Here is a 26,287-nt window from a genome sequence, read left to right as displayed (position 1 = left end):
CTGGAAAATGTCAAATATGTGCAAAAGGTAAGTTAATGATATAATGAATCAGCATATACTCATCCCGCAGCTTCAGCGATTATTTCCTGGCCAATCTTGTTTCATCTCTACCCTCCTTTCCAAACCTGCAGTATTTTGAAGCAAATCCTAGGCATCAAATCATTTCATCTGTAAATATTTAAGTTGCATTACTAAAAATATCAGGGATCTTTAAAAAACATAGCCATATTAACGTTATCACACTAAAAATTAACACTTCCTCGATATGATAAAATATTTGATGTTTAAACTTCTGCAATTATCTCATAATTTTTCCCTTCCTGTTTTTCTTTATTCCTCTATTTCTTCTTTTTCTCCCCCTCCCCCCATTTTTTTTTTTTTGCAGAGGAAGATTCACCCTGGGCTAACAGGGTGAATTACCAATCTTCCTCTTGTTGTATGTGGGCTGCCACCACAGTATGGCCACTAAGAAGTGGTATAGGTCCATGCTTGGGAACCCAACCCAGGCTGCCAATGTGGAGCAAGCCAAAATTAACCACTAAACAACCGGAGCTGGCCCTCTCCTCCACAGTTGTTTTTTTTTTTTTTTTTTTTTTTTACAGTTGAGTTGTTTGAATAAAGATCCAAAGAAGGGCTTTACTTTTTAATCAGCATGTTCTCCTCAGCTCCTGGCTTAATGATTGACATACAGTAAATCCTCAAATGTACGTTGAATGAATGACTCATCATGAATCTATAAAATCTCATGGCTGGATTAGTGTTGCCTTCCTGTCATTTGTGCTTGGTTTCTTCAGATGGCTTTGGGTTTCCTATAACTTTAGTTAAGGATTAACTGAGGTGCTAGCTACCATCAGTGCCTGTGAACCTTACTAAAGGTTTGAAGGAAGTGAGTGAATATGGCTCAGACAGTCACAGGCTAGAAGGACGTGAGCCCTTGCTTTCTTGTCTCTTGTTTTGTCCTTAGCCCTTGTTATCTCACTTGGAGTTTGGACTGACAATATTTGCCTTTTTTGCTATTTCTTCAGAACAGGGATGATGAAGGAGTTCCTTGACAGCATGAACAACTTTCATATGGTGCTGTGGCAGACAGAATTCTAAGATGGTGCCCCAGATCTTACCTCTAATCCCAGACTGTGAATATGATGAGATACCATGCCTGTGATCATGTTATGTTATGTGGTAAAAGGGATTTTGCATATGTCGCTAGGGTTACAAAGCAATTGACTTTGAGTTCATAAAAAAAGAGATTATCTGAGTGGGATTAATCCAATCACACAAACCCCTAAAAAGTAGATAGTTTTTTTCCATTTGGTTTCAGAAGAGAATTCTGAGAGATTAGGACCGTGAGAGGGATTTGGTTTAAGGGATGTTCTCCATTGCTGAGATGGAGGGAACCTTGTGGCTGGGACCTGAGAACATCTTGCAGTAGCAGAGATTGGTCCCTAGCGGGACACTGGGGACCTCAGTTTTATGACTTCAAGGAACTGAATTCTCTGAGCTGGTAATTGGCTGTTGTTTTAAGCCACTAAACTTGTGGTAGTTTGATTTACAAAAATAGAAAATACAGGTCCTTTGTACCTGATAGATTGAATTAGTTGTTCCTTTGCGTATTTTATTTTTAAAAATGGAGAGAAAATTAAAACACATTGAAATGCATACAGATATTGAGTGTACAATTTGTTTCTTGGTAAATGTGTACACCAAATCACTACCTGCATAGACATGTAGAACATTTCCGTCAGCCCCAAAAGCTCCCTTGTGCACCATTGCAGTTAATTCCACCCCCGATAGGAAGTTCTAACACTATTAATTACTATTGCCTATGCTTGAACTTCATTTAAATGGCATTATATCATCATATCCTAAATGTTGCTTTGTGTCTGGCTTCTATTGCACAGCATGATGTTTTGGAGAGTGATCCATCTTATTTTAGCTGTAGTTTGTGCCTTTTTTTTTTTTTTATTACTGATTAGTATTCCATTGTATGGATATACCACAATCTATTTATCCATTCACATGTTGAGGAATATTTGAGTTGTTCCCCCTTTTTGGCTACTGTGAATAATGCTGCTATGAACATTTCTCTATTATTCTTTATGTGGATATCTATTTTCATTTCTCTTGGGTAAATACCTAAGGTGGGATCACTGCAATGTATAAACTTTATCTGAAAATGCCAAACTCTTTTCCAGAGTAGTTGTGCCAGTTTATATTTCCACCAGAGATGTATAAGAATCCCACTTGTTTCCCATTCTCACAACACTTGGTATTTTACAGTTTAGCTATTTGCCAATAATTTCTTTTTGAGTACTTCTGTGTGCCTTGCAGAATAGAGTTTTCATCTCATGCCCATCTCTTGGAATGTTCTCCCAACTTCCCAGTTTTTCATTCCACCCTGTTTTGGGTCAGTGTTTCCTAACATAAAATATATATGAGAATCACCTGGGAGTTTTCCAAAATATGCAAGCCCAAGTCTCACTCCAGACATACTGTATCAGCTTCTTCTGGAATGGTTTATAGGCTTATCATGTATGTTCAAAAAGCTTTCTAGGTAATTCTGATTCATAATTCTGGGTAAAAACCACTGCTTTTTGGCTCAAGTTCTACCTTTTACAGTAGAAGTTCTCCATCCTGGCTATGCATTAAAAGTATCTGGGAAGGAACATTCTTCACAGAAATTGAACAAAGAATCCTAAAATTCATATGGGGCAACAAAAGACCGCGAATTGCTAAAGCAATCCTGAGCAAGAAAAACAAAGCCGGTGGAATCACAATCCCCGATTTCAAAACATACTACAAAGCTACAGTAATCAAAACAGCATGGTACTGGTACAAAAACAGGTCCACAGATCAATGGAACAGAATTGAAAGCCTGGAGATAAAACCACACATCTATGGACAGCTAATCTTCGACAAAGGAGCAGAGGGCCTACAATGGAGAAAAGAAAGTCTCTTCAACAAATGGTGCTGGGAAAACTGGACAGCCACATGCAAAAGATTGAAAATTGACCATTCTTTTTCACCACACACCAAAATAAACTCAAAATGGATCAAAGACCTAAAGATTAGGCCTGAAACAATAAGTCTTCTAGAAGAGAATATAGGCAGTACACTCTTTGACATCAGTTTCAAAAGAATCTTTTCGGACACTATAACTCCTCAGTTGAGGGAAACAATAGAACGAATAAACAAATGGGACTTCATCAGACTAAAGAGCTTCTTCAAGGCAAGGGAAAACAGGATTGAAACAAAAAAACAGCTCACTAATTGGGAAAAAATATTTACAAGCCACTTATCTGACAAAGGGTTAATCTCCATAATATACAAAGAACTCACACGGCTTAACAACAAAAAAACAAACAACCCGATCAAAAAATGGGCAGAGGACATGAACAGACATTTCTCAAAAGAAGATATAAATATGGCCAATAGACACATGAAAAGATGTTCATCATCGCTAATCATCAGCAAAATGCAAATCAAAACTACACTAAGATGTCACCTTACACCCGTTAGATTGGCAAAAACATCCAAAACCAAGAGCGACAAATGTTGGAGAGGTTGTGGAGAAAAAAGAACCCTCATACACTGTTGGTGGGAGTGCAAACTGGTACAGCCACTATGGAAAACAGTATGGAGATTTCTCAAAAAGTTAAAAATAGAAATACCCTATGACCCAGCCATCCCATTACTGGGTATCTATCCTAAGAACCTGAAATCAGCAATCCCAAGAGTCCCTTGCACCCCTATGTTCATCGCAGCATTATTTACAATAGCCAAGACGTGGAACCAACCTACATGCCCAGAAACTGATGATTGGATAAAGAAGATATGGTATATATACACAATGGAATACTACTCAGCCATATAAAAAGACAAAATTGGCCCATTCGCAGCAACGTGGATGGACCTCGAGGGTATTATGTTAAGCGAAATAAGCCAGTCAGAGAAAGACGAACTCTATATGACTCCACTCATAGGTGGAAGTTAACATATTGACAAGGAGATCTGATCGGTGGTTACCAGGGAAAAGGGGGGTTGGGGGGAGGGCACAAAGGGGGAAGTGGTGTACCCACAACATGACTAACAATAATGTACAACTGAAACCTCACAAGGTTGTAATCTATCATAACATTAATAAAAAAAAAAAGTATCTGGGAAGCTTAAAAAAATTACCATTGCCTGGGTTCTAACCCACACCAATTATATCATGATCTGTGGGTGGTGCCTGAGTATTGCTTTAAAATTTTCCCAGTCATTATAACCTGTAGCCATATTTCCCATTGAATTTCTCTGCCTTCTCTTGTGGCATTTATCCCTTTCTATCTTTGTATTATAATAACTTTTCATGTCGTATCTCCTGTCTTAGGCTTTATGGTCCCTGGGATAAGCACCCTGTCTTTCTCATTTCTGTCTTTTTCATGGTGTCTAACACTGAGACTCGAAGCACAGTAGATCCTGAACAGGATTTCATGAAAACTGGAACTTGTCATCAGGAAAAGATTCTCAATCACAGGCAGGTTGTGTCCTGAATCTCAGGTTCACGTATTAGTGCTACAGGGTCCTCATCCTCCCTGGGGTCAGAATTGTTGCTTATGATGACCATCTGTGAGAGAACAGGGAAAACATTACCCTGTTCAGTTTGTTCTCAGTCATATCATCTCAGGCACAATTATGTGTATGTGGGGTGGAGGGGCAGGGATGGATAAGGAGACAGATCTAATTAGAATGGAGGAATTATACTACAGAGCAGCAGTAAAGAAAGTAAGAAATGTTAGTAAAGAGGAAGAAAGGTGACAGACATTATGTGGTTGGTCAGGGTAGGCCACTGTGGATTCTGAGTAGGAGAGTGAACCAGTTTTTAAGAAGGTAATGAGGCAGCGGTATGCAAGGAAGATTTCAATAGAGAGTCCAGAGACAAGAAGTCAAGCTGTACTTCCAGCAGCAGAGTTGTTGAGAGCCTGGGTTATTTAGGTTAATGGGAATGGAGAGAATGATGCAACTGAGAGATGTTAAAAAAGGATCAACAGGCTTTGATGATGTATTGAATCTGAGAAACAAAATAGCATGGGCTGAAGGTATTTGGACGTGATTTTCATGAGTTCTGGGAAGTAGCAGTGTCTAGAGATAGAGATGTAGGAGGCACCTGCAGAGAGGTCCTTGAACTGTGCAAAGAGGGTGGTGGAGGGAGACAAGCAGAGTCTGAGAACTAAATCTGGTGTGGGGGTGCAGTGCGTCGGTGGGGATGGGAGGAGGAGAGCGTCCAAGAAGGAAAAAGTTATCTGTGGCCTTAGATGTTGTTAAAGTGAACAATGTGAGGACAGTGAAAATACCTTTGAATTTGGTGAAGAGATGGATACTGATTTTATGCTGCTTCCAGCGGTCTTGGGTCTGGAGGCGCTAATGCAGAGGCCCCAGAGTAATGAGATGATAAGTAAGTGGAAAGAAAACATGTTTCAATTGCTTAGAAGTGATGGAAATGAGATAATTGGTTAACACTTAGTGGAATTAATAAATGACCGTTATTCAGAGCAGAAGAGATCTGACCCTCTGAGGGGGTAGAACAAAGGAACGGGGATGAGGAAGATAGAAGGTGCTGGAGAGATTTTTATATGACTGAACCTGTGGAGGCTCTTGTGAGGGAAAGCTGTATTGCTGCATCTGATTCACTGGAGCCCCGTGTGTGGGAATGTTCTTTGTCCCTAAGAAAGAGGCTGGGAGATCTTTTACTCATGAAATCATCTTCTTTCTGGGACCAAGAAAAGCATTTTCCTCCAGGAAGTTTGGACCTGTGGCCTGTTGGTTCTATATAGACACACTTCATTAGGAGGTGTGCAAATGAATGTAGCTAATTCTCTGATCACTAGATCAAATATCTGTAGACTTAGAAAGAGACTTACTCTGATGCCCAGTTAAGCAAGTTCTCTTTCTTCTGCCTGTAAAGAAGACATTGTCTAAAGTGGTACTGACAAATGAAGCAGCACGTTGACGTCTGATATATACTTTTTATTATAAATATAGAGCACATTTTACAAATAATTCAGAAGTAGCTGTAGCCAGGCAAAATAAAATAACAGAATAGTGTGGATGAGGAGAAGTCCATACAGTGTGTGTCAGGGTTAGAAAACCCTGAAAGAGGTACCTGAGTACAGAGAACTCCCAACTAACCTTCTTTGAGGAGTCTCTTAGACACAGCATGAGATCAAGTAATCAGTATCAAATAAAACCTTTCTCTCAACAGCCCCAAAGAGATTCCATCTGTGTAGAAGGAGGCTGGGTGGGAAGTGCATTTGCCTCTCTTTCTCCTTCCCTTCCTTTTGTCCTAAGACACATTGGGACTCATACACCCCATGGGAGAAAACAAATTTCAGAGGCTGTTCGAGAAGCTGAGGGCCCAGTGGTAATATTCCCTTGTGTCCTAAAGGGCATCAGCACCAGTGAAGCTTTCTAGGTTGCAAACAATGCCAATGGCATGAGTGGTGCTGTTCCCTTCAAGGTTCTCCCACTTCTAGAGGACCAAATGCACCTTAGCAGGGGCCAAGGTTTCCTGAGACAGCAAGTGGGGCAGACAGACAGAACATGAACAGGCAGATACATTGGGTACAATGGTGACTGGTGATTGGCCTGAGATGCCTGGAAACTGAGTTAGATACATTTCTAGCCGCGAATGAGGAAAACGGCTTCTTTTTCTTTTCTGTTTGGAGCCTCTGAGACAAAAGCCTTGAGGAGCTCCTGGCCAAGTGATCTTGATAAGTTTTGGTGACTTCTTTTATCTAAAGCAATCAGATTGACTTACACAGCTAAGCTAAGTAAAAATAACCCCTCTCACATAAATAAGCAGTTACAAAAAATAAAATGGCAGAATATCTCAGAGAAAAAGGAAAAAACCCAATATCCAACATTGAGCATTCTTTAACAATCATTTAAATAATCTCTGAAGGGTAGCTCTCTATTCCTTTCCCAAATTCCCAGCAGGTTGTCTCTGTGAACAGCTGACTCCTCCCTAAATCCATAACCCTCCTTCTGTGGGCATTGACTTGAATAAAGACCATGAAGTGATTAAAACCTGCATTTTTTTTTTTCGTATTTTCCATTAGGACTCACCTATGGACCTTGGAAAACAGTTTTCCTAGTTGCTTCTAGTGGGTTCTCTGAAGACAGGCTTGCCAAGGAGCTTAGGTGGTATTCTAGCTAAGCAGCAAGGTGTTTAGGCCTCATCCGATAGGTGGACAACCCCGACAGTGGACAAATGTGTAGAATTTCCCAGTCCAGAATTGGTTACATATTTCTTTTCCTGTGTCTGATGTATTCACCCTGGGCTTGGAGAGATGGGAGAAGCTTTTACTTTTACTTTTTGTTTATTCTTTTCTGGCACATGCATTTCAGTGGATAAGGACATAATTCTCAAGGTTATTGGCAAATTCAAGACTCCTATATGGCCAGACTGCAGTGGGAAGAAATGAGTGTGCTCTGAATAGGTAAATTTAAAACAAGTCTAGGTCAGGAGAGGGGGAGGAGTGGGAGGTTCTGGCAACTCTCTTCGAAAGTCTGCTTTGCCAAATTTCAAAGACTAGGAAGGTTGGGTTTCCTACAGACTCCCGGATGCACCTTTTCATTTATTGACACTGAAGGGAGGGGCTGTGACCAGGCAGCCTGGAGGCTCCTCATTTGGAAGTTAAACGGAGTGGGGAGGAATGGGTGGGCTTCTTCCCCTTTTCCCTGAGGGTAAAGGGATCCTTCCAGTGATGAGAATGAGAAGCTTGGAGTAAGTCAGCAGTGCAGCGAACAGGGCAGGTTGCAGTACTTCTGTTTCATGTCTGAATAAACTGTTTCCATGGCTGATGGGGTGGGAAGGCTGAAGTTGGTTTCCTTGATTCCTGGACATTGAAGTTCAGGGAAGAAAATGCAACTGCATCCATCTGAAAGGCATGAACAGTGGTCAGTTAAATCAGTGTCATAGGTCAGGCCCTCACCTGGTCTAGTGTGATTCAGCACCACGTGCTATCACCACTTTGAAACTTTTAGCTTTGGAGAAGGGCTTTTATCACTCATTATCTCTGCTTGCTAACATCCTGTGAATGATCATTGAAAGAGACAGATTATGATGTTGGTACAATGGAATATGATGACATAACAATGAGAGTGAACACACTACAAATGCATACAATGTTATGGATGAATCTCACAAAACAACTTTGAATGAAAGAAGCCAGACACATATAAGGATATGCTGTGTCTTTCATTTATGTAAAAGCATAAACAGGCAAAACTAATCTAGTGCATTGGAAGGCAGGATAGTGGTTTTCTCTATGGAGGGAAGTAACTGGAGGGGTTTTTGTCGGGGGACGACATGTTTTGTGTCTTGATTTGGGTGCTGCTTACATGGGTATGTTCAACTTGTGAAAATTCATACACTGTTAAAATATACTTATGATTTAAGCACTTTTCATTATATATGCATATGCTATTGAAAGGTTAAGATGAGAAAAATTTAGTAAAATTATTATAAGGAAATAAGACCACAGACCCACTGGAATGGAAATTATCCTTTGACAGTACAGGCAGAGTCAGCCTGAAGGTAGAGGAGGGAGAATGATTGAGGCCTTCCTTGTGTTGGGCACTGTGCTGGGTGCTACACATTTGTATCTCATTGAATTCCTTCAGCTTCTCTTTGAAGTAGAGAGCATATCCATTTTACAGATGACACAGCTGAGGATCAGAAAAGTTAAGCTACTTGTCCAAGGTCACAGAGCTATGAAGAGTCTGAGCCAGGATTCAAACACAGGGTGGGGATAATTAGCTATCAGGGAAATGCAAATCAAAACTACAATGAGGTATCACTTCACTCCGGTCAGAATGGCTATAATTAACAAGACAGGAAACAACAAATTTTGGAGAGGATGTGGAGAGAAGAGAACCCTTGTACACTGCTGGTGGGAATGCAAACTGATGCAGCCACTATGGAAAGCAGTATGGAGTATCCTCAGAAAATTAAGGATAGATCTACCCTATGATCCAGCTATCCCACTGCTGGGTATTTATCCAAAGAACTTGAAAACAAAAAAGGCATAAAGATACTTACACCGCTATGTTCATTGCAGCATTATACACAATAGCCAAGACTTGGAAGCAACCTAGGTGCCCATCAAGGGACGAATGGATAAAGAAGATGTGGTATATATACACAATGGACTACTACTCAGCCATAAGAAATGATGAAATCCGGCCATTTGTGACAACATGAATGGACCTTGAGGGTATTATGATGAGTGAAATAAGTCAGAGGGAGAAAGTCAAATACCATATGATCTCACTCATAAGTAGAGAATAAAAACAACAACAAACAAACACGTAGCATTGGAGATTGGATTGTTGGTTACCACAGGGGAAGGGGGGAGGAGGGAGGGCAAAAGGGGTGATTAAGCTCACATGTGAGGGGATGGACTATAATTAGTTGTCGGGTGGTGAATGTGATGTAATCTACACAGAATTCAAAATATACTACGATGTACATCCGGAAAAAAAATTCTAAACATGTAAAAAAAAAAAAAAGCTGTGTCATGAGACGGGGGGAAAGAAAAACAGTCCACATGCTTTCAATGAGGTAGACTCATGGGAGTCATTACCAACCCTTCTTTGTTTGCTGCTGCATTGAAGAACTTTGACCCAAACCTTGTCTCACATTGGTGTCTTCAAGAATAACCCATTCTATACTGAGATATTTCCATGAGAAACTGAGCCAGTGAAACTGGCTGTGCTTACCTTGTTAGGGGAGTTGTCAGAGTGGCCCTGACCTGGGGAAGCAAAAGAAGAGTTACCCATGGAAATGCAAAGCTGGCTTATGGCCTTAGAATGAGGGTGTTCCTAAGCTGTTGTGATTTCTAGCTGAAGGAGGAGACATGTGCCAGGTGGTGGGAGGGTGGATTTGGGGGTAGCCCATGATCACTTAAGGAATTGGCTTCCCTCAGAGTGTGTGGCCTAGAAGCAGGGCATTAGTACCAGAGGAGGGGCAGGAGTAGCGAGAGAGGAGGCCTCAATCCACTTCTGAAGACTTTTTCCCTGTCATAAGACCTTGATTTTTTTCCCTGATATGTTTCTCAGCCACAGGCTTCAGTGGCAAGGAGGGGCATTGAGGCCCACAGCATCCAGAGCATCACAAGAAAGGGCGAGTCCCATAAAGGAGAACGTCTACATCTATAAAGAGGCAGGAGGATGAAGGAGATAGATGAGGAAATGGCTCCTGGAAACAAGTCCCTCTTACTCAGGCCTGCCTGGCCTAGGTAGAGTGAGCATCTCTCCAGGGGCTGTGTCTCAGGGGAACCTTTTGTGGCTAGGAAGGGTGTGAGGACCTATGCCAACTTAAGGTTGGAAGGTGGAGATCCCATGTAAAAATTCCCATGGTAGGGAGTAGTTTGGGAATCTAGGATTCCCTGCTAGGGTGGGGCAGGTGGTAGAACATAGCAGCTCTCACTAGGCAAGTGGTTTTACATATTGTGGTTGGAGGCTGAAGGTTTGTGCTCTGTGAGATCGTGCTGGTCACTTGCCCTAAATAAATATCAGACACTGTGACTGCTACTCTCGAGCATTGGCTCTTTGTTCCCTGAATGAGGAAGGACACTGTAGGCAGTCCTTACAATGTAACGTAAGGAGTCCTCAGGACTCCTCAGTGTTCATTTATATCGCAGTAGGCATTGCCTTTCCTCTCAAGTCCTCCTTCATCAGTCTACCCACGATTCCTTCCAGTATTTACTCCTTTCCTGTTTGTTGGATGTGCACATTTAAGTCCACTCTTTGTCAACTACCTCAGAGCCTACTTCTACCCCGACACCTTTCCTCAGTCATAGCTAGATGGTGTTTTTTCTCACTTTATTTATTGCCCAGGAGGTCTTTGGTTGTTTCTGCTTTTCTAGAGTTCTCGTCCTGTCTTATCCTTCCTTCCTTCCTGCTGCTATGGTCCCTGGAGCACAGGACTCCCTTTCTCCTGCCCCTCCTTTAATTTCCTCCTTTGTTTTCCTTCTTGGACCTTGGCTTCCCTGACTGGGAGCAGAGGAACATAAGTGGATCTGCCCCCTCCAAACCAGATGGAGATGGGAATACTCATGCCCAACCAACAGTGAGGTATAGGAAGCATGAAGACCAGGGAAGAAGATTCCCACAGGAATTAGTGCCAAAGAGCAGAGGTTTAGGAAGGAAGAGGAGCAGATTAAGTCCCAAAGACAGAGTTGAAGTCTCCTTCCCTCTCCCAAGCATGGCGGTTCACCCTGAAGAAAGCAAAATACTAAGAACAGCCAACATACCCTCAAATCTTTCAGATATAAAGAAAGTGAAGCGGAGCTGCCAGAGTTACCCCAGCCAGGACTCCAACCACGATGCTGTCAATGACCCCAGCCGAGAGGCCAGCAGAATTTCCTGGTGTTGGAGCATCTGTCATGGAAAGAAAAGAGAAGAATAAGTGAAGGTGACATTATATTACAGTGGAGTTACCCTGGGAAACAATTCTACACATGGGTTAGTCTCTACTTGTTCCTTCAAGGGATAAATTTTCTGTGGGAAGGTTGCTGTGAGGTGATTAGCCAACTATGTCCTTGAGGATCTTTTCTGTCACTGTATTTCTAAGTTGGTGGTCAGACTTGCCTCAATTCCATCCTGGTCTTTCTGCACTCAGATATTTTTGAAAACCCTGGAAATGTGAGAAAGGCTGATGACTCTTTTTGTGTGTTATAACTTTCCACCTTTTCATGGTTGCATCTTTTTCTGTGTACCAGCTGTGGCAGCCATGAATATGTGCCTCTCAGGTCTCTTGTAGTGGCGACTTAATTGACAGACGGCCTGGGCTAGTGCACTCTGAATTCACCATCTCCATTCACCCTCACCATTCAATGCACAAGACCATGCTTCCCACAGTTTGCCAGCAGGAATATGAAAGAAATCCCAATTCTGTGAGAAATAACTTTTCTTTGATTGGTGACTAGTTCAAGGACTGCTTCTAAGCCTTGTAGACACCCTCTTAGAACTGCACTGCTAGCAAAAGCTTCCTTCCATCTCTTTCTCCTTCACAGGGATCAGATCTGTGTCATGATCTGAGGAATCTCCCAGGCTCCTTCCACTCCTGCCCCACTTTTCTTCGCAGGCATTTTCTCCAATAAATATCTTGTATGTCTAATATCATCTTGGATGCATCTCAAAATGAAAACTAACATACCAGACATGAAACTGCACTCAACTCCTTTTTCTATCTCCTATATTTAGTAGTCATGAACTATGTCCCAGAGGGATTTTTGTGTTGTACCTTCCCCACCCCTCAAGATACATTTCCTTTTGCATGTATTTCTTCTTTTCTGTTTCTGTTGCCCTCACAACTCAACTCAAGACTGATGATTAACGCTAGTGTTAGCAATTATTATGAGGTACTTACTATGTGCCAGGCAATATGCTATATAATTTATATGTATATATCTCATTTAACTCATATAATAACCCTGTCAGATAGACATAATTTCCATTTTACAGATGAAAAAACTGAGTCTTACAGTGGTAGAAAAACTTATCCAAAGTCATATCTAGTAAAAGGTGGATCTAGAGTCAGGTAGTGCTTGACCTTAGGGCTTCCTAATTTCATAGAGGCAAATGGCAATTGTAGTAATAATAGCAGCTAACACTTATGGAACATTTCCTCTGTGTGTGGTACTTTGCTAGAGATTATTACATTAAATCTTTAAAATAATACCATGAAGCAGATACAGTCATCCCTCAGTATCCATGGTGGATTGATTCCACGACCTTCTGCCAATGCCAGAATCTGCAAATGTTCATGTCCCTTACATAAAATGGCATAGTATTTGCATATAATATTCACACATCTTTAAATCATCTCTAGATCACTTATAATAGCTAATACAATGTAAATTCTATGTAAATAGTTGCTATACTGTATTGTTTAGGGAATGATGACAAGAAATAAAAGTCTGCACTTGTTCAGTATAGACACAACCATAGTAGGCCTTTGGATCTGCAGTCAGTTAAATCATAGATGTGGAACCTGCAGATACGGAAGGTGGACTGTACTCTTATTGCAATTTTCAGTAGAGCACTGAGGCTTAGAAAAGTTAATAATCTTGTGCAAGAAATTTATAATTGTAAATGCTTACGTTAAAAAAGAAGAAAGATCTCAAATCAACAAGCTAACTTTACAACTCAAGGAACTAGAAAAGAAGAACAAGCTAAACCCAAGCTAGAAAAAAGAAGGAAATGATAAAGATTAGAGTGGAGATAAATGAAGTAGAAAATGGAAAAGCAATAGAGAAAATCAAATAAACTAAAAGCTGTTTTTTAAAAAAAGATCAACAGAATTGACAAACCTGTAACTAGATTTACTAAGAAAAAAAAGAGAGAAGATTCAGAGTTCTAAAATCAGGAATGAAAGTAGGGCTATTACTACCAATGCTACAGAAAAATAAGAATTTTAAGAGTACTATGAATAATTGTATGCCAACACATTCGATAACCTAGAGAAATGGACAAATTCCTAGAAACATAAAACCTACAAAGATGGAATCCTAAAGAAATAGAAATATGAATAGACATATAATTAGTAAGGAGATTGAATCAGTGAAAGCATTTGACAAAATCAACGTTCTTTCATGATAAAAACACTCACACTAGGAATAGAAGGAAACTAAGTCAACATAATATAAGCCGTATATAAAAAGCCCACAGCTAACATCATATTCAATGGTGAAAAACTTAAATTTTTGCTCTAAGATCAGGAACAAGTCATGGATGCCTGCTTTTTCCACTTCTATTCAAAATAGTGTTGGAAGTCTTAGCCAAAAATTAGGCAAGAATGAGATAAAAGACATCCAAATTGGAAAGGAAATAAAATTATCTCTGTTTGCAGATGATATGAGTTTATATGTACAAACTCTAAAGATCCCACAAAAAACTTTTGGAACTAACAAACAAATTCAGCCAAGCTGCAGGATACTACATCAATACGTAAATATCAATATGTAAATGCATGTGAACGATGAACAATTTGAAAAGGAAACTAAGAGAATTTTATTTGCAATAGCATCAAAAAGAATAAATACCTAGGAATTAACTCACCACTGAAAAACTACAAAAACACTGCTGAAAGCAATTAAAGAAGACATAAATAAATGGAAAAGCATTCCGTCTTCATGGACTGGAAGACAATATTGTTAAGATGACAATACTACCCAAAGTGATCTACACATTTAATGTGCTTCCTATAGAAATCACAATGACCTTTATTTTTTGTGGAAATAGAAAAATCCATCCTAAAATTCATATGGAATTTCTAGAGCCCCCAAATAGCCAAAACAATCTGGAAAAAAAAGAACAAGTTGAAGGACTAACACTTCCTGATGTCAAAAGTTACTACAAAGCTATAGTAATCAAAACAGTGTGTTACTAGCATAAAGATGGATATAAAGACCAATGGAATAAAAAACCTAGACAGAAACCCTCGCAAATGTGGTCATTTGATTTTTGACAAGAGTATGAATACCATTCAAAGGGGAAAAGACAGTCTTTAAAGCAAATGGTATTAGGAAAATTGTATATCCATGCAAAAGAATGAAGTTGAACCCTTATCTAACACCATATAAGAAAATTAACTTACAGTGGATCAAAGACCTAAATGAAAGAGCTGAAACAGTAAAACTCTTAGAAGAAAACATAGGGTGAATGCTTCATGACATTCAATTTGACAATGATTTCTTGGATAAGAAACCAAAAGCATAGGCAACAAGGAAAAAATAGATAAATTGGACTTCATCAAAATTAAAAACTTCTGTGCATCAAAGAACATTTTCAACAGAGTGAAAAGACTACCCTTAGAATGGGAGAAATAATTGGCAAATTGTATATCTGACAAGGGATTAATATCCAAAATATATAAAGAATAATCATAACTCAACAAAAAAACAATTTAAAAATGGGTAGAGGAAGTGAATATAAAATTCTCCAAAGAAGATATGTAAGTGATCAATAAGCACATGAAAAGATGCTCCACATCCTTAATCATTAGGGAAACACAAGTCAAAACCAGAATGAGATACCACCTCACACTCCATAAGATCGGTATTATTTAAAAATCCCAAAAACAAAGCAACAAGTTTTGGCAAGGAGGTGGAAAAATGAACTTCTGTGCATTGCTGATAGGAATGTAAAATGGTGAAGCCACTGTGGAAAATGATATGGTCGTTCATCAAAAAATTGAACACAGGATTGCCATTTGATCCAACAATTCCACTTCTGGGAATATACACCAAAGAGCTGAAAGCAGAGATTTGAGCAGATATGTATATACCTAAGTTTATAGCAGCGTTATTCACAAACAACCAGAAGGTATAAACAACCCAGAAGTTCAGAGATAGATGAATGATAAACAAAATCTGACATATACATAGAAAAGAATATTATTTAGCCTTAAAAAGGAACTCTGATATATGCTACAACATGAGTGGAACCTTGAAGACATTTGTGTGAAGTGAAATAAGCCAGACAAAAAAGGGAAAATATTGTCTGATTCTACTTATACGAGGTACCTAGAAGAGTCCAATTCATAGAGACGGAAAGTAGAATGGTGGTTACCAGGAGTTAAAGGTAGGGAATGAGGAGTTATTGTTTGTTGGGTGCAGAGTTTTAGTACGGTGAGATTAAAATCTTTGGAAATGGATAGTGGTGATGGTTGCACAACAACATGATTGTACAAATACCACTGAAGTGTACACTTAAAAATGATTAAAATGTTAAATTTTATGTTTATTTTACGACTTTAAAAAGTGGTAACAGGAAAAAAAAAAGAATCTAGTGCAAGGTCACACAGTAAATGGCAGACCCGGGATAAGAAACAGCGTATTTGATTTAGAGACTGAGATCTCACCCACTTTGCCATTCTGTTTACTGTAGTGGTTTCTTGGTTGATATTGTGCCCCCTGTGACTTCTATCCATTTTGGACAATGTTGATAGAGTCATCCATCCTCCCAGGAAGATGTAGGATGGGGAAAGTGGTCACTTACATTTCACATACAGCCTGAGGATGTCGCTTTTGCTGGAACTGACTAAATTGGAGACCTCACACTGATAATCCCCAGCATCATCCCTCTTGACTGGGTCTATGGTGAGGGTGCTGTTGTCCTGGGACAGCTTCATCCTCTCTGTGAGCCCTAGATGCTGGTTATTGAAGAACCACTGGGTGGAGATTCCAGTGTCACTTGTGAGGCAGGTCAGGACCACAGCATCCTTCTGTTCTGTGACTGTGGTGTTGCTGGCTCGGATGGAGGGCTGTGCCACTGGCTCTGGAGAAACAGAAGAGGTGACTGACTGAGAGTGGACCTGTGGCCATGCTCCTTTCTCAGAGATTTCAGCCACTCACAAGTCCCAGTGATCTGTGTAGAAGTGACCAGGAGGAAGGCACTGAGGCCCCACGGAATGGTAAGTGTCTTTGTTCAGATTTTGATCTGTAAGGAGAGGGCTGCACCTACACTTTGATCCCCAGCTTACCCCAGGATGACCCTAGACTGGTTCCTCGTGACATCTCCATAGTATCAGCAACAGAAACCTTTTTTCAGACCACATGTCCAGAATCCTTAATCATCAGGTGAAATTTTCCTCCCATTGGCTTTTGTGTGACCCTTTGCTAGAGCTTTCTGTGAATATGAATGATCAGGCCCCCTCTCTAGTACATTAGGTTTACATAGAGAAGGGAAAGTGTTTCCTTTCGGTTAAACAATTTGTTAGAGAATGAGCATGGCACAGCCAGTCTTCATGCCCTTAGGACCTGGAGAAGTTCCATTCTAAAGGATTTCTCAATCTGAATAGGACCTTTACTTCCTGGCTTGTGGATTGAACATCACAGAGAACGAAATCTCTGGAGAGAAGTGGTCACAGTTTTAATAAAAGACTGGTACTCTTAGCCCTCTCTGTAAACTATAAACTTTTTGGCATTTTCTCCTTCCATCCCATGAAGGGGATTCATGGATGAATCTACCCATTTTTCCAAGTGTGGACCGTCATTCCCTGTTCTCCTTTGGTATACATATGTGCTGGTGTCACAAGGCACTATACAGCTGTTGACTTCAGAAGCATGGCAAAGCTCAGAGGAGTCTGCACTGAGGTTCACTCTGTTTCCTGTAACTGGCTTGAGAAGGGCTCTGGTGTCAATGGGTGGCACAATTTGGCCAGATTGAGGACGGGCTGCCCATGTGCCTTCTCTCCATGTCCCTACCCCATCATAGGTGGTATCAGAGCAGTCAGTCATAAGGTGAGCCAGGAGCAGAAGGACCTTCTTCCTTCTCCCTCTGTGAAGCCCCCTCCACTGTATGTAGGGCTGACAGAACCCCCTCACCACATTCCAGGCTGGACCCACATCTGCCCTGGGAAATCAGAGAGCAAGGGGACAAAGGGTCTGCAGAGATGTAGGGGGAGGTTTCAGGCACAGATTTGGGATTTGCTTCTGTCCATGGACAGAGGATAGGAAACAACTTCTTCTGAACACCAGAGAGACTCCACCTCAGAGCCTGGTGCTGATGGTCCAGGGAGCCACTTACCAGAGACTGTGATGGTCTTGACTGTGGCCCTATTGAGGCCAGTGACAGAGTTATGGACGAGGCAGGTGTAGGATCCACTGTCATTCGCAGTGATGTTGGGGATAAAGAGCTCCTGTGTGGATTGCTGGGGCCTCCCGTTGATAAGCCAAGAATACTGTGCAGGTGGGTTAGAGGCCGCATGGCAGGAGAGGCTGAGGTTTGCCCCTTGCTGGTAATAGGAGTCTGCGGGGGAAATGGTGGGGGCATCCGGGCCATCTGGAGCAAACAGAATAAAGCAACTTGTGATGTAATCAGAGGGAAGGGGAAGCTTCTGGTCTGTACAAGGGCCACAGTATCCTTCTGAGCAGGGTCACAGCCTTGTTTTAAAAACTCCCAACCATGACCTCTCTGTGTTCACTCATCCTGAGTCTGAGACATTAACCTGTTTCTCCCATCACAAGTTGTTGACCCTGAGACTTTTACAGCAGAAGCAGCCTGTCCCCTCCTAGTCTTGGCTCAAGGCTGGGCGTGCCCAGATTTGCCGGATACAGGAAGCCATGGCCAGCCTGGTGTCCAGGGGTGAGGGTCTGTCTACTTGGACCTGTGAGGGATGGCTATGGCCTGGCCTCTGGTAGTGTGGATTTGGGCGGACAACCTGGGCTAGGTACTGACAGAAATTACTCACAGAGAATGTTGAGGTAGAATGGGTCACTGCGACGAGCACTCCCTGGGTTCCAGGTTTCACACTCATAGGGTCCAGTGTCATTCCTTGTGATGTTGAATAAAGTGAGAGTCCTGTTGTCCAAGGATAGCTTCAGCCAGGCGCTGTCCAGGAGGCTCTGATTGTTGATCAACCACCGGTAGGTGGTGTTCTGAGTCTCAGGTTCACATGTTAACACTACAGGGTCCTCATGCTCCACAGGGTTGGAGTTGTTGCATGTGATGTTGGGTTTGGTTAACTCCACTGCACAGATAACAGAGAGAATATTAACCTGTGTGGTACCTTTGATTCCTCCAAAGTCATCTTCAATCAGAGTTGGCATCTCTCACCTCTCAGCCAACCCAAGTCCTTAAAAAGAACAAGGCAGGTCTGTTTATCTTAAGACAAACGCATAAGGATCTGAGTGCTCAGAGAATACAAGGCCACCCACTCTATGTCTGGGAGAAAACACAGACTTTCCCAAGTCAAATATGCATCAGGATTGGTCATGGAAAGACACAGGACAGGGAGTCAGAGACCACCCTGCACTTTTCCCAGCTCTTCACTGACCAGCTGGCAGTCTAACTAAACTTGGGGTCCTCACCTGGAAATCTTAGGTGCTGAGGCCCTTTCTATTACACAGACCTACACTGCCCAGCCTAGATGTGTCTTCCCTGAGGCCTTGCTTTCCAGGGTTATCCTAGAGATGGGTAACGATGGGTCTTCCTATAGTTCTTAAACCGAGGGGGGGACTGAGCAGCATAGACTGGAAATGTGTATTTGAGCAGAAGCACTGTACTGGGAGATCAGGGGCAAGCCCAGAGGTCAGTTCAGTACGTAGGCTGCAGCGCCATGAAGTGGGGCAGGTCTGCCCAGTTGTTCCATGGTGACTGGCATGAGACAGTGACTCCATAAAGGGCAGAAAAGAGTTAAGACTAGAAATGATGCGGAAAAGAGTCAGGGGAGGGGGCAGGCGGGAGCTGGGTGAGTTTGGCAGCAAAGCCATGTCCTGTGCCCTTGGTCTTTAAAGTCTTTTCTCCTGTTGCAGAGGGCAGTGAGGACCATGTTGACCTTTCCTGAAATCTAAGTGGATGTTTTAAAATGCAGAAGGAGTGACCAGTGGAAAGGGAGGGAAATCTAGTCCTCATGGATCATTTATAAACACAGTTATGAGACAAAAATCTGAGGAGAAGTTAAATTGTTTCTGTCTTGAAAATTAATATTAATGCCCCAAAGATCTAAGACCAGTTTCTGGAGGAATATCTCTCTAGAGAGCACTAAAGATCATAGACCAAATTCTGCAATCCAACCAGGATCACATTATGATCAAAGGAAGATGCTAAAGCGGGTTTGAAATCAGTGGCTCCCTGGGTAGAGAGAGACACATGAGTCTTGCTTTGAGGACAGAATTGATCAGGAGGCAAGTCTGAGGTGTCTCCGTTATCCAAAGGGAGGAATGCTACCAAATTAGTCAAAACCATATGTCTTATGTTAGTAAATTTAGGAAAGTAGTCCCCATCACCAATTTATATGGACAATGAGGTAAAATGGGAAGAAGGCAAAATGCTTGCATTTGGCTTTCTTTTGAATTCAAGAAACACAAGCTTGGTAAAATTCACCCAAATTGGGCAGCATCTAAGTGAAAGGACAGTGCCTGGTGGATCTCACCATCTGAGAGCATCCCACCCTATAGCAATGGTGTCATCATGAAGGCCCATGTGTGTAAAATGGGCAGTAAACAAGTCAGACAGTGCAGGATCTGGTCAGCTCCGCCTTGGGAAAGTGTCAGGAACCACTGGAGGAATGGGATCCTCACTAGGATGAGGATGTGAATTAGGAGTCAAATGGATGAAATGAGCCTGTGAGCTTTGGGTGACTGTAGACCTGTCCTTCTGCCTATGACTCCTTGGTTGAGTCATGTAGAGAGTAGATCAAGGTGTCACACATCCCTGTCACATGGCATGCTCCACTTGTTGGCATTATGGAGGGAAAGAGCCCTGGATCGGGGCACAATGAAGGCTTATTCTCCTCATGACCTAGGGTACTGGCTCGTGATAGAGCATCAAGGGGCTGCTGTTCCCACTGATTTCTGTGTCCTTTACTATTGCCCAAGAGGGTGGGCCTGTCCACAGGTGTTAACAGGAGAATTTGGGGAAGGCTTAAGAGTAGAGGAAGCTGTGCAGAGCAGGTGTGGCCTCCACTAGAATGAAGGAGGAGGAAGATGAGGGACACATAAAGAGCTCAGAGGGCCAGAAATGTCCAGGGCTCTGAGCAGTGGGGGTTACAAGTGACTTCAAAGACCCTAGGTATAAAGACCCCACTCCTGCCCCAGGGGCAGAACCAGAACAGCCCCGAAAACCCTCCCATGCCTGAGCAGCCCCACAGTCATGAAACTCTCCTCTCAAAGTGGCCCTAGCACCTGGTAGTCAGAGGGATGGAACAGGGGTCTCAGCCCCTGGAGAGACAGGGAACGAGGATATCCATAACGTCCTAGGATTCTGCATCCAGCTTTCAGACTGTGAAGAGACTATAGGTCATTCATTCATTCATTCACCATTCATTCATTCCCTCCTTCATGAAAGATCAATTGAGTTGTTGGAACCTGTGCTGGTTGCAGGTGGAGAGTGGAGAGTGAGATAGCAAAGTCCTTTTCCTTACACTTCAGTGGAAGTGACACCAACACATCAAATAAGTGATATGAAGTCCAGCGCAGGGAGGTTGGATTGTGTCTCCCTGTGCCCCAGATTCCCTGAATAAAATCAGGTAAATGGTAAATGGTCTCAGGATTATCATATTGTCTGTGAACTAACCTTAAGACATCCCCAAATACCTGACCTAAAGCTTAGTATGGAGGAGCTGCCCAAATAAACAGTGTTCAAGAGAGAGAGCTCCCTGGGCCTGATTGCTGGTGGATAAGGAGCTGCCATGATCATCTTCTTTCCTCTGTTCCTCCCTGGGGATAGTGACCATACCCCCAGGGTAGTTAGCTAATGATCTGGGGACTTTGTCAATCTGTACTGTCCATGCCAAGTCTCAGGTGAAGGATCAGGATCTGCCCCTGCCCGAATGTGGCTCTTAGGGCTGAGCTCTGGCTGGTTGACTAGCTCAGGAGTCTCAGGATGTGGACAGCCAGGAAATCATTGCTCCCAGTCAGACCTGCCCAGGAGGCCAAAATTTAACCCTGGCACAGGCTCCCCAGGGTGACTGGAGTCAGGAGGCCTGGGGCCGGGATCTGGGCAGGGGCTTCCCAGGTTTGAGCTTCTCTGTGAGGATCCCAGGGGGTCGCACAGACCTGGCCCTGACCAAGCCCTGCAGGGTCTTCTTCAGGGTAGGGTTCATGAGGAAGAGCCCAGGAGGCTATCCTGCGACTGTTCTCCCTCTGCTGAGTTACTCCTTTCAGATTGGCCCTGCTCTCTGCAGGGAATGTCTGCAGGGGGCAGGATTCTGGAAGAGTCTTCTGATCTTTTGAAGTTTGTCTCCACTGTGTGTGCCCTGCACTAAATGCTCAAACCTCAACATGAGACATGATGCAGAGGAGGATGTAGGCACAGTGCAGGCTTGTCAATCCTGTGGGTGCGAAGTAGAATTCACCCCACCCAACACCCAGAGGTCAGAGAGGACTCACTTACGGTATACTTGCAGGTGTCCAAGTCCTACTTCAGTTTGGAAATTTGCCTTTATGACTTGTAGAGTGTAGTATCCTGTGTTCTCCTGGGTGACATTCTGGAACAGCAAGGATCCATTGGAGTATATTGTCTCTCGACCACTGTATAGAGGCCCTGGGATAATTTCTTGTTGCCCTATCGCATACAATGCAATGTGTTGGTTGGGATCTACTCTGGCCCCTTTGTACCAGACATAGGCTGCCAGATCCCCAGGCGGATGGTGGACAAGCAGAAGAACATCCTGCCCTTGGACAGCATTGGTCGGCACCGATTCAATAGTGAGTTGAGCGGCAGTGGGCTGGTTCCAGAAAGTTGTGAGAGAGACTAGGAAGGAATAGAGAGAGAGAGAGATCAATGAATATTTGGACCTACATATTGGGATGGAAAAATGAGGCACTGAGTCCTGAGCAGGTCTCTTCATCTCTTAGACTTGGACTGTGTGGGAGTGTGTGTGTGTGTGTGTGTGTGTGTGTGTGTGTGTGTGTGTGTCTACTGGTCAAAGTCAGCACCTTCGCCACCATTACTCCAGCCCCTCTGAATTTATTTCCTCTGTTCCCAATGCTCTTCTCCAGGTGTCTGCCTGGCTCACTCCCTCACTGCCCTCAGGACCCTGCTCACTGTCAAGGGCAAACTTGGGAGATGCCTTCCCTGACCTCCTGCTCTGAAGACCCTCTGTCTTCACTTTCTGACCTTTCCCTTGTCTGTTCCCTGCCTGACAATGTCAGTCCCTGAGATCACATTCTAGATCTCTTTGCTCATTTGTCTTCCTCCCCATAGAAGGTGAGCTCCGTCAAGGCAGGGACTTGTCTGATCTTGTGACCCCAGTGCCTGGAATAGACTGCAAACACCTGTGGATGAATGAATATTTCCAGGGCCCTCCACATCCTGGTGTTTATTTGTCAATTTATGAGGTTTATTAGTAAGGAAAACATTAATTGCTCCTGGTTATTTTATTTTCTGAAGTGTCACTCTGATATAGTAATCTTATTTCCAATGTAACTTGAAAAAAATGCAGCAATTGAGGTTTTCCTGCCCCTCACCAATTTCAGTTCGCTAAGAATTTCCTGTTGCTGAGCCCTATTCCCCATCCTACTCTGCTCCTGTGTGTCCTCTCCCCTCAGATCCGCACAGAAGTCCTCTGTCCCCTCTCAGAGTCCTGTCCTCCCTAAGAGACCCCAGCCAGTCTTTGTTCTCCCATCTCCCACCCACCCTCAGGGAATCATCCCCTCTTACCTGCCAGCAGGAGCCCCTGCCAGGGGAAGTGCCCTCTGTGGGCAGGGGCTGACGGGTGCTCCATGGTGTCTGCTGCCTGCTCTGTCCTTTCCTCTGTGAGAAGAGCTTGGGCTCCAGAAATGCTCACAAGCGCTGCTGTCCAAATACTTCAGCTCTGCTGTCCTTCCTCCTTCTGTGCTGAGCCTCCTCCAGAGGCAGGAGGGATTAGCTTGGTCACAGGCACTGTGGGCGGGGTCTCTGTCCAGAGCCCTCCCTCTCTTCCTCTTGTTCCACCTTTCCTTGTCCCCTCCTTTCCCTTTCCTTTCTGTCCACATTTTATTCCCTGGGAACAGCAGAGGCCTCATACATTCTATCTATGATCCGCCCCACACACACACACAGGCACTCCCACTGTTGTTCACACAGGCAGAAGCCTGGGGCATTGGTGTCCTGGGCAGTCCCCACAAGTCTGGGTGAGGGCACACAGTCAGTTTCCCCTGCAGACCCTTCTGTTTCACATTTGACTTTTCCCTTTAGAGTAGGCATTCTGGGGCTGCGTCAGGAACTCTTGTCACAGGGATGCCATGCCTGCTCTGTGTCAGAATCACCTGTGGAACTTCATAAAGATTGTGAATGCCTTGGTGACACAACAGAAATGCTACTTTAGCAACTCCCCAGGTTTAAGGATATCCAGCCTGGCTGAGACCCCATTTTATGGGGGTGGAGCAGCCTCTGTTCTTCTCCTGTTCAGAGTCAGAAGATTCTGTTGAAATGCAGATTCTCACTCACCAGCTATGGGGTGGACTCAAGAGTCTGCATCTAACAAGTTTTCAGATGATGCTGATAATGGAGCACACTTTCATTAGCAAGGCTGATGGGGACCCCTGTCCCCTGAGAGGATGACCCACCCTTCCCCCAGCATCGGCCTAGCTGTGTCCTGGTTTGGGTCTGACAGCACCACACAGAGACCCAGGAGTCTCCAAACCCATGCTGATTATTTCTGTTTGTGACACAGAAACCCAGCTGGCCACCAGGGTCTTCTCAGTGTCCTCAAATGCTCTGGGAAGGTGGGATTTACTCCCAGCCACAAGGTCACAGAGATGACTCTGGGGCTGAGAAACGGGCAAGCTGAGTGATGACTGGTGAGGGGACCAGGCTTCCATCTCCAGGTGTCACCAGCCTGGCCTCTACTTTCAGGGACAGGGACCCAGTACAGGTGTCTCAGGAGCTGCAGTTCCTGAGTGTGAAGGGGGAGGTTTCCTGTGTGTCCTGAATGAGAGGACAGTGGGGGTGGGAGGTCAGGCGACTGTGGGCTCGTTGGTCTTTGGGGTAAGGTTTCAGGGAGACTACCATCCCCTCCATGTCTGTTGGCTGATCTGTGGCTCAGAGCTTGCCCATGTGACCTGGCCATCCTGGGGACTTCTGTCTTCTGTCTGGCTGACTTTCCTGTGGTCACTCCATCTTTCCCACAAATGGTGCCAGGCAGGAAGTGGGGACATGCACAGGGACCCCTGACAGAGCAGGATCTCTGAGGCCCTCAAAAGGGGCAGGTGAGACAGAGCAGACATGTAGCAGGGGCCCAGAAGGGTATGTTAGAAGGAGGTTTGAGAATCTGGCTCCTTCACCTGCTCAGCCAAAGCCAGGTTCATGTGTTAACCTCCCGTGTGTTGTCTGTATGTCCCAATGTTGCCCCCTGGAGGGCAGGATGAGACCTGTGGCCAATGTCAGAGGCTGCACCAGGGATGCTGACCAGGCTTCAGAGGGTGTGAAGGGACCCTGAGCCGTGAACAGAGGTGGGGTCTGATCTCTAGGCTGAGAGGCTGGTAAGTTTGGGTCCTGTGCTTTGAGGATCCCAGGCTGCCTGACTCCATCTCAGTGCAGGGTGAGTCCAGGGAGAGGAAAGGATTCTTGATCTAGTGCCAGAAGAACTGTCCCCCAGGGGATGTGCTGTCTCAGGATGAGCTTTCTGTCCCTGAGATTTAAAGAGTGGGCTTGGTGGGGTGTGTCTTGAAGCTTTTGGGAGAGGACATCGGCCTGGGGGCTGGACTCCAGAATGTCCTGTTTCCTCCATCACAGCATTGGTGTGTTGCATCTAGTCATCTGTGTCTCTGTCTGTCATTTGCTCTAAGCTTCCTCACAGGGCCGAGGAGCTGGAGCAGCCCCACATAAAGACTCAGACAGGGGATTCTGTGGATTCCTCTGTTAGGAAAGAGAAGGCACCCATGGGAACGTCAGCCCCTCTGAGATGGAAGCAAATGCAGATCCCTTTCTCCTATTCTATCCTGGATGGAAAGTTCCTCTCATTCCCTGAGTTGCCTTGAGCTGGTGAGATGCTTTCACGGGATCACAGCCAGGTGTCCCCACAGACCAGGGACCCTGGAGGTGGGGAGTTGTCCCATGATTCTTTTGAAGTCAAGGTGGGGCTCCCTCCTCTCATGGTGGTAAGTCCACAAGATGTTTAAAATTCAGAGTTTGTACCAGGTCAGGTCTCTGTGAGAAGAGGAAGGACACAGGCTGCTGGCTCAGGCTTTCCAGGGAGAGAAGTCCCTCACGAGGTAGAGTGGGAGTGAATGAGGATCTGACCCCTCACTGTTAGGAGGGCCCTGTCCTCCCTCCTGATTCCAGAAGGGAAAGGTCCATCTCTAGGAAAGCTCTGTTGGACTCCTACCATGATGATGCCGGTGCCCCCATGTCTACATGGAATGTGTTCTGACTCCCAGGTGTCACACAGGGATGACAGGCTTCTCTTGTGTGATTTCATTTGTCTATTTAATGAGTGTTTACTGAGCATCTATGATGTGTCAAGCCTTGGTCTGGGCCCTGGAAACTCCACAGAGAACAGGCAACATGCGGACCCTGGTTTCATAGAGTTTACCTTGTGACTAGGAGACAGGCAATCAGAGAAAATCATGGAACTAAGCAGTTAATTGTAATTGAGAGAAGGGCCCTGAAGAGAAAGTGTCTGGTGCATCCAGAGCATGTAGTGGAGTCTCTAGTGGTCTGGGGATCACTGAGACCACCCCTGAGAAAATGATCTTTTGGCTGAGACCTGAAGTGTGAATGGATGTTCTCACCATGAAGGACAAAGCATGTGGAGGGAAGAGCTGCCTACGGAGGGACCAGCATTTAGGAGTCAGACACCTGGCTGGATGGA

At 44.0% G+C, this 26,287-nt stretch overlaps 1 protein-coding gene across 1 annotated transcript; it reads right to left on the bottom strand.

Annotated features, from left to right (window-relative positions):
* Window positions 1-5,985: 5,985 nt before the first annotated feature.
* On the bottom strand, window positions 5,986-23,380 carry LOC100069277 (cell adhesion molecule CEACAM1). Its single transcript, XM_005596277.4, has 8 exons — window positions 23,155-23,380; window positions 21,886-22,245; window positions 18,242-18,520; window positions 17,578-17,832; window positions 16,048-16,326; window positions 11,298-11,424; window positions 9,763-9,794; window positions 5,986-7,919 (listed from the first exon to the last, which is right to left on the bottom strand). The coding sequence occupies exons 1-6, from the start codon at window positions 23,216-23,218 to the stop codon at window positions 11,309-11,311; spliced, it is 1,353 nt and encodes a 450-aa protein (XP_005596334.1). The 5' UTR covers window positions 23,219-23,380; the 3' UTR covers window positions 5,986-7,919; window positions 9,763-9,794; window positions 11,298-11,308.
* Between the last annotated feature and the right edge of the window lie 2,907 nt (window positions 23,381-26,287).

This window comes from Equus caballus, chromosome 10 (assembly GCF_041296265.1).
Source record: "Equus caballus isolate H_3958 breed thoroughbred chromosome 10, TB-T2T, whole genome shotgun sequence".
NCBI classification, from domain to species: domain Eukaryota; kingdom Metazoa; phylum Chordata; class Mammalia; order Perissodactyla; family Equidae; genus Equus; species Equus caballus.
The sequence above is the reverse complement of the archived record's forward strand: the minus strand, read 5'-3'. Positions and strand labels throughout refer to the sequence as shown.